This window comes from Arctopsyche grandis, chromosome 8, assembly GCF_051622035.1.
Source record: "Arctopsyche grandis isolate Sample6627 chromosome 8, ASM5162203v2, whole genome shotgun sequence".
Lineage (NCBI taxonomy): Eukaryota > Metazoa > Arthropoda > Insecta > Trichoptera > Hydropsychidae > Arctopsyche > Arctopsyche grandis.
The window spans coordinates 24,171,906-24,191,734 of record NC_135362.1 but is presented as its reverse complement, the minus strand read 5'-3'; the positions used below and the strand labels follow the sequence as shown (position 1 = coordinate 24,191,734).

Here is a 19,829-nt window from a genome sequence, read left to right as displayed (position 1 = left end):
ATCAGTGCAATTTTCACACGCACTGATGCATCGCGTGCACTTTCACTGAAACGCATCGATTTTCACGAATTTCCACGCAGTTCCCTACCCTAAAATACAATGTAATCGATTGTACGGATTGTAAGTTTCTCGTGGTAAAAAAGGCAAAGCGTTTCCGATTCAAATTTCAGTGTAATCGTAATTACAATGGGAAAAGTAAGTCATTTAATCGTTTTTTGTGAGCACTGATGGGCTAACTGTTTCGGGTATTATTAACATCTTTTGTGGAACAAAATGCATTCGTTTAAATGTAGGGAAGTAGTGTGATTGCAATTGCCGAGTTGAATTATTATTATATTATATATGGTGTTGTAATTTTTTCACGCAAAATTATGTCACATTTCGCTCGTGCAGAAACTATACGTTTGACATAGTTTTGTTATTTTTTACGACGGAAAAGAAAAACAACAAAAAGTCGCGCATTCAAACGTGCATTTGTTCTTTAGAACCCACTCTATTGTTCCTAATCGTAAAAGTAATATATGAACGCGGTTGCGTATCTTTTCAAACACTTATGACTTTGACCGCATTTACTATTTTATGTAGTGCAGTTTTTGTAAATAACTAATGTTGCGTATAATAAAATGCTTGCTTTTATGTTGCAACAATACAATTCTTATTGAAAACAAAACAAATTTGGAAGAATGCTACAATTGTTGGCCAGCATATACACAGTTATTGCCCACTGAATTGAAACAATATACTGACGAAAAAATAATATATCAGTTGTTAGTGAAAAGCAGTCTTACCGAAGTAATTAATAACTGTTGTGTTTATCCTAGTGTGTTCAATTTAATTTGAAATAATGTTATATATTTATTTATGTATCTACATAATATGAGTAAAAGTTCCAACTATGTATGTAAATCCAGGTAAATATATTGTGTACTCCCACTAGAGTTTACAGATTGAACTAATCTCCATCTCAGTCGATAAAGTTCTGTCTCAGCAACCTTTTCTCAATTTTCTCTAATTGAAATACATCGATTTTTAAATTGTGGTATGTATTTGATCCCGTCTTGTTCCTCCCTTGAGATATCTCATTCCTTGAACATTGACTTTAGAAACGTTGACTGCAAAACTTTGACCAGCTAGTATTGACTAGTGACATTTTTCTGCAAATTTGCTTTTAAAAACACACAAATCTCACTAATTTAGTTAATAAATCAACATTTTGTTTTAGTTTTCCTTTTTAGTTATATCTGAAACTATTAGAATCTAAAAGTAACTGCTGTATGTAGATCAGCTAGATCAGTCTATACATTTCTCTTAGAATCCTCATTTAGTTTTTCTGCTCAAACTCCTATGTCCTTTTTAAAATACAGCTTCATAGTTTAAAGTTATGTAACTACATATATTAACTATATACATATATTTTGATAGTACTTATAGTATTGGCTTCACACGAATGCTTCAGATGTTATAGCTGAAGACTTTCTTTCTTACATTACATACATTGTATTTCTTTAGACTCAAACCGCCACATAAAAATTCAACATGCGTTGAAGACAAAAAGTAAATAAACTTAACATATGGAACAGGATTCGAAAGGGACGATGACACTGCTGTGTATTTTTGGATCTCGACGACCCAAAGGAGATATAAAAACCAGTTTGCACACTCTGACCTTATAAGATAGTGCGGCAATAATTTTTTTTATTGATACTACAAGCGTTCGGCAGATGAAAATGGTTTTTTAAATGGACATAATTAACATTTTCACTTCCGTATACGTCCATTTATAGCCGGCACACGTATGGAGTCGATCGACAATTCGATATTCCGTTGCTGAATTTAAAATAGGTCTAAAAATAGCCATCGACTTTGATTGACCCTTTCTTGCATCATAAAATTGACTTAACTTAAAGAAGTACATGTTGTGAGGACAAACTTTGAATTTATTTAATAAAAAATTATCCATTTACAACGGAAAACTCGAAGGAAAACATGCACACACTAAAATTTGTATTGAACGTTGCTCTTTTGGTAGGCCAACCTAAACTAAATTTTAGTTTTGATACATTCATTTTTTCGTAGGTTGTCTACAGACAAGCTTGCCGATAAATCTCCGTCTACGAAATGTTCCGAAGTGAAAGATCCTACACACAGATTAAGGGGGAAAACACACTGAGTGGTATGAGGCTACTCGCTGTGAGTATTCCCCAAACCAAATTCGGGTGTACTTGCACGTGCAGGATTCATACATATGTTTGGGAAGTTGCACGTGTATGAATATCCATGTGCAACCGACAAGTTTCTCCTACATTTCTTCAAATATGAGATTCACCGCTATCGATCACTGTCAAGCAAGGATAAAATATCACTAAAAACACTTCAGGGGGTGATTTTTTGGACTTTGTATCGTGTATATGGGCTAGGGGTGCTGCGTTTTTTCGCATGTTTAAAAGTATATAAAAAAACACGTACCGCTCATTGTGTTTTCGCCCTTAGTCTCTCTACCTTTTCATAGTAATAATTAGAACTTATTAAAATTATTAATCTTGATAATAGTCATCGACAACTGACCCAATGATTTAAACCTTTCAATGAAACGAATCATTTGACTCATTCGTCGTCGTCTACTTTTTTATTACACGCTGATTGACTGGTTCTGCATCTCCGTGGACGTCCATCATTTTCATCATCATTACGGTGGCTTCTTCAGCTATAACCGTTGTAAGGCTAATCGATGATCCGCAGTATTGTTCACGGCTGTCGATGTTCCAAATTATCGCTTTGATACGGTTTATCGTTCCCATTTTTTTTCTGATATTTTTTGCCTAAACTTTTCCCATCCTGAACAAGTCTCATCCGCAAGTGCGAATTCTGACCGACCCGGCACGTATGGCTTTCTTTCGCTTTTGGACGAGATTTATTATGAAAAAAATTCGAAATTCAAAAAGCACGCAGAGATAATAAAGCTTTACGGTCGTGTCGAGGGATTTTTTCCAGTCGGACATTATCAGTGGAATTTCCATTGCATTCTTTCTCTACGTGTTTTAATGTTTTATTTATAAAATAAAATAAACACGACTTGAGTTTTTAGTAAAGTAACGTAACTCATATGAGTGTCGTTTCAAATTTAATAAGTGCTGCTTGAATTTAATCGTACAGCACGGCATGCCTAGGTAAACTCCAGCTGTGAATGGACGTGTATTATTTCAACAATCGGCAACCTATGACCCGCGGGTCACCGAGTGACTTCACTTGTTAAGACATCACTTGTCGTTAAGATTTGTCTGACACCAATGTAGCGTGGACGTGTAGAGAAGTTTCCGAGATCGGAGTGAAAGACGCACAGTGTGGTAGAGGTAGTTATTGTTCTCGATCCGTCTGCCTGACAGCTCCGAATAAAGCACGGATCAAAACCGCCGAATATTTATACCCATTGGGTATAAATGTTCTGATATCCATACTCTCCGAACAGATAGATTATTGGTCGATTGGTCGCAAGACCTTATTGGTTCTTGTATACGGCTCGTTTATACGCTTGAGGCCTTTTTGGTGTCAAATAATCTCTACGTTACATAATTATTCAATAAAAACTGTTTTAAAATGAAAATATCCACTGACCCGAAACATCTACTTAATAATCACATACCTATTGGTTAATTTTGACCCGCAGCCAAAATAGGTTGCCGATGCTTGTCTTATGTCATTTTTAATTCGTACTATCTAGTTTCTCCTACATTTCTTCAAATATGGAAATGACTGTTTAAACCTATGTATATCAATACAAGGAAAATATATCAGCGATAACACGATAACACCCTAGGGGCGAGTTTTAGCCTGGCATAGATCATGCGTGCTAGCGTTTTTTTTTCATGTGCAAAATTATCTTAATAAAAACACGTACCGCGTACCACTCTGTGTCTGTGCCCTTACTTTGTGTGTGTTTTTTTTTATATTCAGACGCTATTTATATTATTTTAAGTTAATGCTAATATTAATAACAATAAACTATTGGGTAGTAGGTCTTTCAAGGAATTAATATTTAATAATATACCAGACGTTTCAGCTTAATTATGGTCCAAACCTTTTGTTAACAATTGCTTGTTCAATTGTAAATATGTCTAGGTCTGATTCAATTTGGTCTTGTAATTGATTTATTGCCTGAAACAAATTGCCCTACCGAAATTGAGTGATTTACCTCTCAATTTGATACACAATACTACACAGCTACTCACATGCATCAGGGATACTATTGTTTTAGTCGTAATCAAGAACTTTTTGTAAAATCTGTTTTCGACAATTTTCATACATATTGTCTGATCAATAGTTGAAGGTCGTGACTTGAACGAATAGACCTTGCATGGGTCCATCAGCTTGATATGCTTGGTAAAGTTCAAGGCGAACTTGGAAAGTTTTCATCGATCACTTGTCACTTTTACTTTTACATCAACGAAATCAAGTCGGCGAGTGCGCGCGCTATCCATTTGTGCCATGCCTTTCTAAACTACTGTCTTTAAATATCGTGCAAATGGAAACATCGTGCCGGCCACCACCGTATAATGAAGCGACTCGATTAACCCGCTCGTCAATCATCGTCGGGTTAATTGGATTTTGGGTGATTTAATTGGCGAAACTTGATTTTACACGGCAACGAGCTAAACATTTTGACCCTATAACATATACATATGTACACACCGCTATGATTCAATTTGTTTTGCATTTATTCAATTAATATAATAATAATGTTTGGTAGTAATAAATAATTAATTACGCATTGTGCGTAATAGCAAAATTTTGTCTATTACTATGTTTACTATATATGTAGGTATATTGCTGTAGTAGTTATTAATCAACACGACATTTTCTATACTAATTGCCAGTATACTTTCTCACGCACTATGAGAAGCCCTCGAATAATTAAAGCGCACAAGCGTACGTATTCATTTCAAAAAAATGTAAAACACAATAATTAATATGTAATTTAATTGTACGCACAATTGGCGAAATATTTCTTACGCTCGATAAATTCAATAATTATTATCTTTTTTTTTTTTTGTTCATCAGATTTAATTTTATAGTTTTTTTATCACTAATTCTAATTTGATTCATATGAAGAATAGCTGCAGTAGTTTCTTTTGATTATATGTATATCTTCTATACAGTTTTATTATGACATTTATATACTTATCAGAGGTCAAAAATAAACTCATTTTAAAATAAGTTAATAAAGGAAACTTTCCACAAAAAAAAAACACCGCTGGTCGTTTAGTGAGGGATTCTCAGGAAATCTCACAAACTGAATCTAATTATGTAGTAAACATATTATCATTTATTATATCAGATTATTTTAACCAAATATTGGATTCCAAACATGTTTCTTTGTTTAATTCTTCTCCAAGGTTACGGCAACTTACTAGAAAAGTATTGTTTATTATTTAGAAACCACTAAATTTTTAAGGATAGTTATGACTTATGACTAGACTTAGGCTAGGGATCAGGGTATTTTTGTTTATTTCTTAGAAAAAAAACATTTTTACCAGCCTTTTTGCTGTCTTGCTTTGATCACTTATATTATAGAATGGTCTATTGTTATTCGCAATTAACCCGACGACTAATTATGTTATGAGTTATGACTAGCCTTCGGCGTTGGTTGGGTACTTTTCAAATAACAATAGACCGCTCCATTAGTGTTCAAAGCAAGGAAGTAAAATAGCATGGTTGACAATAGTGAACCATTTTTTGTACAAAAACCATCGTCCCAATGTTGATATTTGGTTATGACTAGTCTTCAGCGGTGGAGTTTTCATTTCCTAAGAAAAAGAGTTAATTATTGTCCATTACTATTGTTCTACAAAGTTAGAGAGTAAAAAAAAAGGTTGATAATAGAAATTGAAGTGATTTTTCTGGGCAAAAGCATCCTGACCGCCTTTTCTTAGTTATGGCTTCATCATAATCATCATTTACAACCATTCACCATCTACTGCTGCATGAAGTCCTTTCCAAAACGCTTCCACTCGTTTCTGCTTTGCGCAACTCTCATCCATCTCAACCCACACATTTTCCTTATTTCGTCTTCGCAGTAATTCCTTATTTCGAAGCAGTAATTAGTCTTCGGCGTTGGTTGGGTACTTTTCAAATAACAATAGACCGCTCCATCAGTGTTCAATGCAAGAGAGCAAAAAAGCATGGTTGACAATAGTGAATCACTTTTTGTGCGAAAAGCAACGACCGAACGCCTACTTCTGGCAATAATATTCAAAAATGAGCAATATGGAAAAGTATGAAAACGATCGGAAGAGATAACAGATATAAAAATGACTTCTCAAACGAAAACCATGTAAAACGTATAAGAGGTTAGTAAAAATGGGAATGCCAACACTGGTGCACTTTCATTATTCGAGCTTTATTTATTATTTGTCGTTCATATTTTTTTGATTTTTAAATGCTTTTTATTATTACGAAATTATGTTCACAATACATCTTATATCTATTTTAATAGCTACTGATCTACTGATCATTTTCTATTTTACAATTTAATTTAATTTGGTTAGTAATCACAGTATTATATTATTCTAATGTTAATCTAAAGCATAATAGGAAAAAGAGCTCAAAAACCTATTTACAATCCTTATAAATGTTCATAATACATCTAATACATAATATTAATTAAAGACTCTCTAAAGTCGAGTCGTTCATATAAATTTCTTGAAATCGCCTTTTCATTTGTCGAGTCGTGTGTTGGTCACAAAAAAAAGTTTTTGTGATTCCTAGTCGAGCATGGAGACTAAAAAAAATACCTATCAATCTCCGTTTGGCGCACTCCTAAATTACGATTAGTTTTCGGCTTTGGGCCAGAGGCCATCATCGCATTCCTAAGGTCCTCTACCATCCCTTTTCGGTAATCCTTAATAATACTTTCGTCATAATATTTTCATAAATACTATGTTTGCTACTATTTGTGTTATTTTATTGTAATTGGATATGATTTATTAAATTGTGTTAACCCAACTTTTCTTAGCGGTTCGTTTTTTTTGCCCTTGTTATTTTTTGTACCACTTGTGTGGACCAGCTGTCTTTGGGGATCCCTCCCCTCGCGTCTCAAGGTAAAATGCCGTTGTACCTTGCTTACCAGAGCATCTCAACATTTAACGAAAGCACCCCTTTCATATTCGTATTATGGTAGCAACAAGTTGTACATAATAAATCTTTCACTATTATAGATATTAATGATATACTTATTTATCAGTGCTGGCAATATGCATGTATGGATTACACAAAAAGACCCTACCCACATATTTCAAAAATGCTTCAAAATTACATTACTGTTGTTTACTAATGCATATAATATTAATAAAATAATAACTGTGTATTTAGATTAAATCTTTTTTATACTTTTAGACTAAATGTGTATAGTTTGAAAATATTGTTTTTAATATTAATTCCTTACACATCTTAAATTTAACCTTATTTCTTGTTCCCATACCATTATTTTTTTCACTTTTTTAAGAAATATGTAACGCTCTATACTTATTTGAGTGCATTGTACAACATTCTGACATCAATTCCCAAATTTCGTGTCCATACATCATATTTTATAATATATACAAATACAAATAATACTCTCAAAGGTTAGGACCATTGCGCAAAACTACCCAATAATCTTTATCGTGATGAATCAACTAAGACTTGTTTAATAACGTTTTATCATAATTTCTCTAAAAACCGCTCAACGGAAGTCGTTATACAAACAAACGGACACATCAACGACACGTCAAAAAATATAGTAAAAAAACACAGTTATAACGCATAATTAATTAAATTTGGGTTTACGACTTGTTTGCAATTTGCCCATTCAAATACTAACACTGCATAATTTATTTTTACATTCACATTATAAATTATAATGAGTTCCGCCAAAAATGCGGAACGTCCACATCAAAATATAACGCTGAGAACGCAAAGATACACAATAATATACGTAACTCCACGCTTTGTCCAAATTGAGCCATTATCCCTTTGAATGTTGACCAACGCCAATCGGCGTTTTGCCAACGAGTCCATGGGCCTGAAAAACGCCGATAAACGTTGTATTTTGAGCATGTACTAAGTAAACAAGAAAACTACCCGCTAAGCCTTAGCATTCAAAAAAAAATTCATTGAACATGGGTCGTGTAATCAGTGTCATTAATTTGTCAACATTTATAAAGACATGTTTACATCAGAATTTCTGAATATATATCACCATAGCAGAATTTCCCGATGGAAATCCCTAGCTGCTGAATATTTTAGATTGTAAGCATTAAATTTTAACAACAATGAAGAAGATGGAATTAGTTTTGGAAAAATACAGTCATTAATAGACTTCTTTTGTTTATTTTACATTGTTGCAAGATATATTAGAGAGTCTAAACACACCTTTACAAAACTCGAAATCCTCGGCGGTAGTTATCTAGGGTTTGTATGGATTATCTACAATTTTTATACCTGCTTTCTATTGGATTTCTAAATAATTCTAGTTGGAAAAGACGTCAGCACTCAAAGGGTTAATGTAGTTTTGTCAGAGAGATGTAATAATAATAGAGGGGCCCTTACGAATAAATAATTGTTGTCAATTTTGCGCGGTACGTCTCTATAAATACGCTACATCGCACGGAATACAATCGGATCAATTTACTTATAAAAATGTATCCGATGTTGTTTATTGTGTGTTTTTGAATGTATTGTGCAATTTTTACCGACGCTTGCCCATCTAAAATTATTTAGATCTGTCCGTGGACAGAATGTCACTTGACAACAAAAGAACACCTAACCTAAGGACACTTCTATTAATATTAAATTTCTCTGAGTTTTGTTCCTATTTTCATTAAACTTTTCAAAATAACGTCACATTTTTTGGCAATGCAATGTACAAAAGTTATAAATTTTTACATGTCGATTCCTGTCCAAAATCACCCGTTGAAATAAATATTAACGGGCAAAACACAAATGGGAAATTTTACATTTGTAATTGTTACAAATGAAAAATTATTTTTTGTAATCTTTCAAACGATGCTCCGATGAATTAGGTAATGTAGAGATATCGTATTTGCCTTCTAAGGACGCAACACTTAGTTCATATTGTGGGTTTTGTGGTAAATATTACAAGGGTCGCGTCCCCCAGTTGCAGGAGCGCTTCCCAAGTGCGCGTTAGGACGTAAATGGCGTTTGTTACCCCTGTCGGTACGCGAGCCCGCAGTTGAACGCCCCTTTTGTCGGCGTTCGGTTGTATTGTATATTTTTATATTATTGTGAAATGGACGACCCCATATACGAAGTGTTCAAATGTGGATATCGCCTTTTTAACGCGTTTCCCTTGCTCGAAAAAAAGGCACGCCACTGTGTTTTTAAATATTAAAATATTGTTTATTCACTCGTGTGTTTCACGAGCCGCCTTTGTCACGTGTATTGTCTCTCGGTTTACGACCTCCTGTAACGACTTTTTTTAAATTTGCATTCGTAACCTCAAAGTCGAATTGTCGGCGCCGAATTACAATTGTGCAAATTTCAATATGGGTTTATGTTATGTGTATTAGAATGGTAATTTATTGCTAATTGCCGGCATTTTGATTTTGATGTTTGAAATGACAGTTGATAATGGCGCCGTAAGGTGACCGACTGTGACCATGTCCGTTTTCAATATATTTTTATTGCAAAACGTGTGTTTTATTGCGGATGAAATTTTTGACGATTAGAGAGTTCACATTGTGGTTATAATCGTTCAGATGAGACTTTCTATTTGAGTTTGACAGCTTCTAATAAAAAGTAAATTATTTCATCATAATGAAGTAAAGGGGATTTTGTTTCTGCCTCTTTATTTAAATTTAATTTACCTGTATTTTAATTCATATGCTTATACAATTTTTAATTAGAGAAATATTATGAGGTTTTAAATTATTTTTAATCTGATCAATATTAATGCTAAATTTTATATACATATAATAAATAATATGTACCTGGTGTGCAATCCATGGTGCTCTTGCTCACTTCTTACTGATAGCAATCTGCAATATTTTAATTTTAGGCTTTAATTCAAATGCCCAATTCCTACAATATCAACTGGCCAAAAATTGTCTCTTATTAAATTTCATACTAAAACACTATTGTAAATAAACAACATGTTGCTTATTTTCCTGATTTATTATATTATGAATTTAACTTTTGTTACATATGTATATATATATTTTTAATAACCATGCCATTTATTTATAATGCTATAAGTAAGATTTTATTTTTTAAGTAAAATTTGCATTAAAATTAATGACAGAATTAATTAGGCAAAAGGTAGACTAAGCTAGCTCAAATTGCTTTCCAGGTCAATATATTCCATATCGAATGATCAATAAATTTTTGGTCCCATTTACATATGATTTATTATCGAAAGCTAGCTTTCATATTCTATCTATAACATATGTACAATTTACTGATTATAAAATTGAAATGAATTGTAAATGACCGGTCTGTAGTATATAGTAGTTGACCACTTGAACTTAGTGAGAGAATCTTATATGCCCAAAATGATACGTTTATCAATGGGAATATGACTACTTTTGAGTTGGAGATCTATGTAAGTGGCCAACTACTATGCTATGCCCCGGCCAATTGCTATAATCTCTCTCTTATGTGAATCAAAGCCGTACGTTGTATTAATTGTAACACTTTTTTTATCTTTACAGATGGAAACATCGGCCAGTTCAGAGAGTTCAACCACTTCGACCGAAGACAGTGAAGCACGCAAAGCAAAGCGGGGCCACGTCCTCGCCGAACTCCTCCACACCGAGCGAGCTTACGTCCAAGAACTCGGCGCTATATTAAAGGTAACCTTACTTTATATAATCTATAATAAATCAAGAACGCTCTAGAGACGAACGCGGATATCTACTTATTAATACGGTTAACAGACCACGGCGTCCTTCCGAGCGTGTCGGATAAACATTGCATCGGCAAATTCTAGTCAGTCGGTGCAACGATCTCGTGGTGAAAGCACCAAAATGAAACATGGCAAATACAGTCTGGATAAAAGCTCCAAGTGGATGGATCAGCACGAGGATTCAGAATGCGGTGGATTGACAAAGTTCAAGCAGGCATTGAGGACAAAGAATAGACTTTTACGCACCCCGTCCGAATCGACACTGTTCAGTGACTACGCCAACCAAGTTAAACTGTTCGATTACAGTGCGACAAAGAAACGATGTTCGAAGATCAAGTCTAAAATCATGTGCTTTGGAAGTTACAAGTGTGCCAGTGATAAAGATATTGCCAAAGTCAATGTTTCTGATTTAAATTTTGAACACTTTTTAAACGACAACGTCACGTTCGGTTCTCCTTTTGTCGGATGCTGTACTCGGTTGTGCAACGCTCCACACCTTCAAAATAAATCTTGTAAATCCTCACTGAAGTCAATTCCATCTTCGACGACAACGCTCAAACAAAGTATTTATACTAGATCGTTGAAAAACAACAATTTGTTATATTCATCATTGCCAAACTTAACATCGTGCAACTCTTTACAATCGGATCATTATTCCTCGCTTAAAAAGTGTTGCAGGAAGAATTCAGACGATGTATACTCATCCTTGATTAAAGACTATACTAAAAAGATGAACAAATGGAATAGTACAATGAGCGATCACTACAGCACTTTGCCGAACTTTGCCAAGACTAAAAAAGCATCAGATTGGAATGCCAAAACGTCAAGTTCAACTCTGACCTGCAAACGAATACTATCCAAATATAACAATAGAGATTATTCTAATATGAAATGGCAATCGGCCAAAAGCAACATTTATACCGATCCCATACCGTCTCACAAACTTCATAAGCCGAAGAGTTATACTAATAAAAACGGCAAAGACGATTTGAAATCTTTATACGATTTATATGATAATCGTTTACGGGAATGGACTGAAGCCTTCAGCACTCTCTCCGATGATTCTGTAATATTTTATCACCTACTAAGTATTCAATTGGCTTATATTGTATTAATCTTTCAATTTTGATTGTTTCAGGGTTATAAAGAAGAAGTGGAAAATCCGGATAATACGGCTCTGATCCCACCTGGACTCACCGACAAAGTGAATGTACTCTTCGGTAATCTAGATGAAATCTTCACGTTTCACTCGGAGGTGTTTTTGAAAGATATTGAAAATTGCATATCGACTACTGAACTTGTTGCTCTATGTTTTGTTCAGAAAGTAAGTTAAATTTTCACATATTTTGTATCCCTTCTTGTCTGTTGATTATGTATTATATATACATATACGATAAACGGACTATTGCGCACATTGCAACTATCGATGCCACAGAAATCGCGAATACAGAATATCTGGCACTTCTTATCAGGTTCTTTTTGGTACAATATTTCGCGTGCCAGATGTTCCGTGATCGAAATTTTAGTGACGTGCGCGAGATCGCTTGTTACGGAGTAATCATATATGTACATATTCATTTTTCCATGATCTTTTATGAGCTTTTACTTGGAAGACTTCACAACACAAAAAAAAATGATAATGCGTCCTACTTAAAAGTATAATAAGCTGGTTAAATCTCAAAAACCTGTTATAATCAAAAAATTTCAATATACTACAAATTTGACAATTTTTTTATTTTAATGAGGCTTTGGGTATTTATTCATTGTTATTTCGTGTTATCTTTGGTTTAACAGCGTACACTACTTCCTCTTCCTCTGAATTGCCACTTGTTATCAGCTTTCAAATTCATATTTTTTTATATCAAATATATGTAAATGTGTTTTATGTTTATTTTCTATTTTCTATTTTAGAGAGATACCTTCTTCCGATTATATAGTTACTATTGTCAGAACATACCACGCTCGGAAAGGCTACGTTCCGCTCTAGTAGACACTCATCTATTCCTCCAGGCGTGTCAGTTAAAATTAGGACATAAACTTCCTTTGGCTGCATATTTGCTCAAACCAGTTCAAAGGATAACAAAATACCAATTACTTTTAAAGGTACAGGACAAAAATAAATCAATTCTATACATTACATATAACATACAATGCAATACTAATAATAATTCGACCGATTTACAGGATTTATTAAGATATAGTGAAAGTGGATCGACCAGTAAAGGCTTGCAAGAAGCTTTGGAGTGCATGCTAGTCGTGCTCAAGTGTGTCAATGATTCCATGCATCAAATTGCTATTACAGGATTTCCTGTGAGTACCGATTTATTGCACTAATTAATGTCTGCCGAATTCGCATTATGAAATGAAGTCTTGTATACTTTCCAGGTGGATCTCAGTCAACAAGGTGAATTATTGATGCAAGGTTCTTTTTCGGTCGTCACGGACAGTAAACGCGACATGAGACTTCGACTCCGTGCCCGTCAGCGGCATGTCTTCCTCTATCAGAAAGCTGTACTATTTTGCAAACCAGCCGTAGCCAAGTCCAGCCATAATAAAGCCACCTACCACTTTAAGCACTATCTTCAAGTACGTATGAAGTCTACTTACAATCATATAGGGTTTTGCATTGACATAAACCTGACTTTACTTGAAAACGTATAACAAATTGGACTCAAACCAAATTGAATCATAGTAACACTATTACACATACGCTGATCTATAACTGTGCAGTATGGTGTTCAACCTTCTAAAAAGCGCCATAGTACCGTACACGGTATTTTATTTTTTACATAGAAGGCCCAATGCGCCTTCCTAGACAATTAATTACAAACATTGTAGCATTTTTATTACATAAATCACTGAGGAACCGTTTCAACAACGAAAATCAGGTAAATTGGCAAACTCTGATAAGAAACGATCAACTTGGAGTCACAAATTTCCAAGTCTAACCAGCAGTATATCTTTCAGTACACATGATTTGATCAACTGGAGGTTGTCTAATGATAGTTCTACTTTAGCTGTCAATACATTTAACTCCATCACAAAAAATTGGGCTGCAAAGTCAAAAATGCTACTGGTTGAAGATGATGATGTTACTGTTGCGTAGGGGTGGGTTCAGGATTCAAATGAAAGGCCAAAGTCGCTTCACAGCATTTATTCAACGATCCAGGAGGTCCACACAGATACCACCGCTCACTCCAGAATCTATAATCTACCGTGTGTAACCCCTTATAAAGGACAAGTTGCACAGCACAGCCTCCCTGATCTGTCAGTGTGTCTATTGTCTAGGCACGTTAAGGTTTACAATGGCGAGTCTATTGTTTACGCACGAACTCGCGCATATCTGTGAGAACTCCAGCGAATCCTTTGTTCGGGCACTTACTGAGTCCCGTTAGCCTAATCCGGGGTCTCTATTGTTCACCCACGAATCCATTTAGACAGTAGATACTCTCTCATATTCCCACGTTACATTACTATTTGATGTTCAATTTCTTAAACTATAATAGTGTCTTTTTATTTGCAGATGTCACAGATAGGTTTGACCGAGTCTGTGAAGGGCGATCCTAGACGATTCGAAGTGTGGCTTCAGGGTCGTGCCGAGGTGCACACTTTAACAGCTTCCACAGCAGCCGTAAGGCAAGCATGGGTAGCACAAATCAAAAGAGTGCTATTGGAACAACTCGAGGAACTCAAAGGTGAACGAGTAAAGCAATACTATCACCACCAACCCAACCATCGGTAAGCGACTGAAACTTGTAATTGTAATTATACATAGGCAGTGGGTATTTTTATACTCGATTGTTCGTAGATCGTTGCGTACGGCAGCGTCTTGGGATTCCGGAGGAGGTATGGGTGGTCCCGTAGGTGGCACAACCCGTGCTCTAAGTTGTGATACTCCGAACCACCCCCACTCGACGGCGGCATCGTCCGATGAACCGTGGTCTTCCGACTGTTCCAATAGCGACGATGAAGAAACGCCAGTCTCCGAACAACATCAGGCTCCCGTGAGTATCCGGATTTTGTGGTTGAAAAATTCATATTTTAATTGAAATTTTTTAACTTGTATAAATAAATACCATGTGCATAAAAAGACTGAATCGTATGGAAGACATGTGCGATATATAAAACGGCATGTTGCAATCCGACGGAACGTTATGCTATACATAATATAGATTGTAGATCAATATTTTTCGATGTAAACGTCCCATTAACCTTAACGCTTTGTACTAATCTCGGTTTTGATGTGCGTATGATACTTTCATATGATTCTAGTTTTAATGCACCGTTTATGTTTACGTTAATTATTATTAATAAATCATCATTTGGTGAAGGATTGTCATTTTATATGTTCATAATAAATTTCTAAGTGGTATAATGAGTGCTCGAGGTGATCAAATCCTGTGTACTGTCAGTTCAAGGCTAATTGAAGTGCCAGTAGATCTAGTTGGTAAACATGGTGGGATTCTCTGTTGCTTCGTGTGTACGTGCCACGTTTGATTCGCCAAAAGAAGTTGTTCCATTTACAAAAGCCCGCCCCCACTTCATGGAAAAGATGTGCAATGCTAGGATCATGCATTGGCTGTTGCTTTTGAACATCTGTTTTGAAAAATTGAAGTGAGCTTTTGTACATGGAACTATTTTTTCCCCAGATCAATGTGGCCAATCGCTTCATATGTCGGTATTGAAATTTCCGAATGCCATATATTAGTATTTTACAAATTTTACAGATTTGTAGAATTTTTTTTGCTATTATTTCTCCACTAGAAAACAAATGTGTTTGTGAGGCATCAGTCAGAGAAATGTAATATTAATAGAAGTGGCTTTAAGTGTTATATTGTTGTCAAGTGACATTCTGTCCACGGACAGACCTAAATAATTTTAGCATCAGTCGTATTTGACGCTTGGTACTCGACTTATGTCCGATAAAAACTTCTCTGTTTGTTTATATTACTCGCAAGATGGGCAAGCATCGGTAAAAATTGCACAATACATTCAAAAACACACAATAAACAACATGGGATAAATTTTTAAAAGTAAATTGATCCGATTGTATTCCGTGCGATGTAGCGTATTTATAAAGACGTGCCGCGTAAAATTGACAACAATTATTTATTCGTAAGGGCCCCTCTATTCTTATTACATCTCTCTGCTATCAGTAGTTACAATCTGCTGTTGCTTCAAGTCTCATTGCACGGTAAACGGATTATTTCACACATTGCGATCGCGCAAACGACAATCTTTGCTACAAAAATCGCGAATACGGAATATCTGGCACTTAAGTTTTCGTTAGTATGATAGTTGATAGTTGATGGGTGGAATTTTCGGGTTCCAGATGTTCCGTAATTGAGATTTTAATGACGTGTGCGAGATCGCTTTAGGACGAAAACACACTGAGTGGTACGTGGTACGTGTTTTTTTGGATACTTTTAAACGTGCGAAAAAATTAATGGGTAAAACTTAGTAATAAAAAAAAGTTTTTTAAAAACATACCTCTTCTGTAATTTGTATATAAAATTATTATTTTGAATAAAAACAATAATTTTATTTTACTACTGCCATCTATGCTTAAAACTATTAAACAAACGATGGATAAACGTCAACGACTATCTCGCCGGGCAGATATCAAACGCGTCTTACACGATATTTTTGCACCATCGTAATGGCGGAGGATCAATTTACTTATATTGATGACCAAAATGAGCAATATGGCAAAGTAATAAAACGATCGGATAAGAGGCAAACTTTTTCCTGAATTGTAATCGTAAGTGAAACGTAAATGAGGTATGTAATAAAAAACGCAGCACCCCTAACTCATATACATGGTACACAGTCCCAAAAATCACCCCCTGGAGTGTTTTCGGTTATATTTTATCCCTGCTTGACAGTGATCGATAATGGTGAATCCCATTTTTGAAAAAATGTAGGAGAAACGGTAATTGGATTATTACGCACATAGCGATCGCCCAAAAGACAATTTCTGTCATGAAAATCGCGGATACGGAATATTTGGCACTAGTATGATGGACTTTTCGTTAGTATGATGGACTTTTCGGCTGGCAGATGTTCCGTTATAGAGATTTATGTGACTTGGGCGAGCGCTTTGTGAGTTATAATCACCGAACCAGGAGAAACATATGCACTCTGCACGTGCAACTACACCCGAATTCAGTTTGGGGAACAGCGTGGAGCCAAGGACGTGACGTTCCGTACTATTCAGTGTGTTTTCGCCCTTATGCGGAGTAATCACCGAACCCCGTTCAATATATGGGTTTTTCTAAAACTGGGCCTTAACTGAACAATCACGATTTGATTCGCCTCGAGCGTTGATTATATGTAAATGTCTAATGCAAATTTACTCCCAAAAAAATTAGTTTCGATTTTATTGGTTTTTAATATTGAAGTTATTATAGTGGAATTTAAATTTAATTTATTAAAAAATTGAAAGTCATAGTCGTAGTGTCGTTAATTTTAATAAAAAATTTATTACTCAAAATCGACCGTTATATCACATTATTATTTTTTTCAACACGAATCGGCTCTTTCTTATATTTTCATTCACATTTCATGCAAATTATTTACTTATATTTTTCTAAATTATAATTTTTCAAAAATGCATACAACTCTATAAATAACTCACTAAATTTTTCAGATTAACTTTTTTACCAACGCTTCAAGCTAATTTGGATTGAAAGAAAGTTTGTTTCAATAATTATATTTATATATATTATATATACACAATTTCACGTATATACTATTTACAACCACACTGATGTTATATTTATTTTAATATTAAAAAGATAAAATTATAAACTTGTGTATATATGTAGCCGGGTTCGTTTTGGCACTGAGCATTGTTATTTCGACAGGTGGTGGAGACGATGGGCACAATTCACAGAATGGTTCAATTCTTTATCGGCAGCACGCAAAGCACGTCTACGTTTTACGTTTCTCAATATTGAGAAGACCGCTGAGTGTTGTTTGTTTTAAAACGAATCTTTTCATACACCTACATATTTATATATATAAACATATATGAATGAAATTGTACATAACTTCTATCCAATAATTAACTATGTCTATATAAATCTAAATTATCGAAGATCTGCTGCCGCCTATATAGATATATATATATATATACATAATGTGCAGATTTTGAAAGCCTTTCTTTTGCTCATCATCGATCATCACTTTTACGCAAATCAACCAGTAAGTTTGGTTTTCATTCATTTATGTTTTCTATTATATTTGATTTATGTTTTGTTGTCATGAGTCCGATGATATTTGATTTGCTTTGAACTATGCACTATCATATTTTTTTTATTATTTCTTTTTTAAATTATATTTGAGGAATGCAATACATAATTTTTTATTACGTTTGTTTCTAACTATTTTTGATTTAACGAATTTGGAGAATGTGAAAAATGGATATTGTTTTGTGTCTATATTTCGGTCGGTAACGGACAGAGCGTAACTTAGACACTATTTTAGGATCCTATCGGATAGGACAAATGGCAGGAGTAACGAAATTAGACTCGTTTAAACCCATTATTCATTGCAAAAGCATCTGTCCACATGGACTTTTGATACAAACTGACTAACTTAAACTTTCAGGTGCTACTTTAGTATGCGGTCTATCTTCACATATCTACTTTAGTATGCGATCTACCTTCACGTTTTTACTTTAATATGCGGTCTCACTGTCTCAGCTCTCGCGTGTGACACTGAGACTGAATAATACCGACCCTAACAACCCAATCTTAAATTAATAGGGCCAACCTTAACCCTTTGATTGCTACAACAACGATAAATCGTTGTTTTGAAATCGGCGAAGATTGCTACGACGATCGTTGTTGACGTCATTAATTGTCGTATTTCAATACTTTCTTTGAGCCACCAGCGCATCAGTGGCACGAAACATTTTTTTTATATACGTATTTATATTTATTTTTCAATCAAGCTTTATAAATATTTATCAATTTTTTAAATAAAAGCTCTTCAATTTCGGGTTCATCATCAAAGTAAATTTCGGGTTCGTTGTCAATGTCATATAAGGAGTTATTACTTGGGAATTGATTATTGTCGATAAATTCATTTTCAGAATCAGTAGAGCTGCTGATTTGTCGAGTTCCTCGGCGAGGAGCTATTATTTCGCTTTCATCACTTTCACTGTCCGATATCATTTTGCAGAGTTAAAATAAATGGCAATAAACAATAGAAATCCGCTTTCAATTATATAGGTCACGAGACGTCACGAATTCATGCAATCAATCAAATGCAACTGAAATGCATACAAAATGTTTATGATACATGTTGAAAAATTATTTGATTATTAGAAACTTCGCATCCTTGTGTGTCTCGCTCACACGTACACAATTAAAACCAAGAAAGAAAGAGAGAAAGACCGCTACCTGTTTCGAATATATCGCATGTTGTAAGGATACATCGATATCTAAAAATAGATTATTGAAAAGAATAAAGCGTCGGAAAAAAATCGTCAAAACTTATTTAGTGTATATATGTAGGTATCTCTTTCGCACGCACGCATGTAAAAGCAAGACAGAAAGAGAGAGCACGAGTCCACGACTGCTTCTTAAAAATGTATATAAAGTATTATAAAAATTACGAGTGTTCGGCGAAGTAAGTATGTAAAAAAAAAATATTATATTTATTTTTTTTCAAAATAATTACAAATGTTAGCATTTTTCGCTTGGACATTGAAAAACCTCGTAGCAGCCAAAGGGTTAACTTAACCTAACCTATCCTAACCCTTAAATAAATAGGTGTTGGCTGCTAAGATATATTTTTTTAAGTTTTATTTTATCAATATTTTCACAAAAAAAAACATATCTTATCAGCCAACACTTATTTATTTAAAGGTCAGGATAGGTTAGGTTAAGTTAAGGTTGGCCCTATTCATTTAAGATTTGGTTAA

General features: G+C 34.5%; 1 protein-coding gene and 1 long non-coding RNA gene across 3 annotated transcripts in view; one reads left to right on the top strand and one right to left on the bottom strand.

The window, feature by feature from the left end:
• The window catches only part of LOC143915453 (guanine nucleotide exchange factor DBS-like), a 93,496-nt gene that overhangs the window by 69,702 nt on the left and 3,965 nt on the right, over positions 1-19,829 (top strand). The window contains exons 12-19 of one of the 2 annotated variants that reach the window (XM_077436115.1): positions 10,704-10,844; positions 12,036-12,221; positions 12,809-13,000; positions 13,082-13,207; positions 13,283-13,483; positions 14,421-14,635; positions 14,706-14,901; positions 17,764-17,958. In XM_077436115.1, coding sequence (XP_077292241.1) covers positions 10,704-10,844; positions 12,036-12,221; positions 12,809-13,000; positions 13,082-13,207; positions 13,283-13,483; positions 14,421-14,635; positions 14,706-14,901; positions 17,764-17,856 — 1,350 coding nt within the window. In that variant the 3' untranslated portion in view covers positions 17,857-17,958. Of the gene's footprint in view, positions 1-10,703; positions 10,845-12,035; positions 12,222-12,808; positions 13,001-13,081; positions 13,208-13,282; positions 13,484-14,420; positions 14,636-14,705; positions 14,902-17,763; positions 17,959-19,829 lie in introns of those variants that run through there. The other variant, XM_077436113.1, reaches the window with a different exon arrangement.
• On the bottom strand, positions 1,417-7,764 carry LOC143915481 (uncharacterized). The gene is made up of 2 exons (XR_013260913.1): positions 6,121-7,764; positions 1,417-5,648 (listed from the first exon to the last, which is right to left on the bottom strand). It is a non-coding gene; the product is annotated as an uncharacterized LOC143915481 (long non-coding RNA).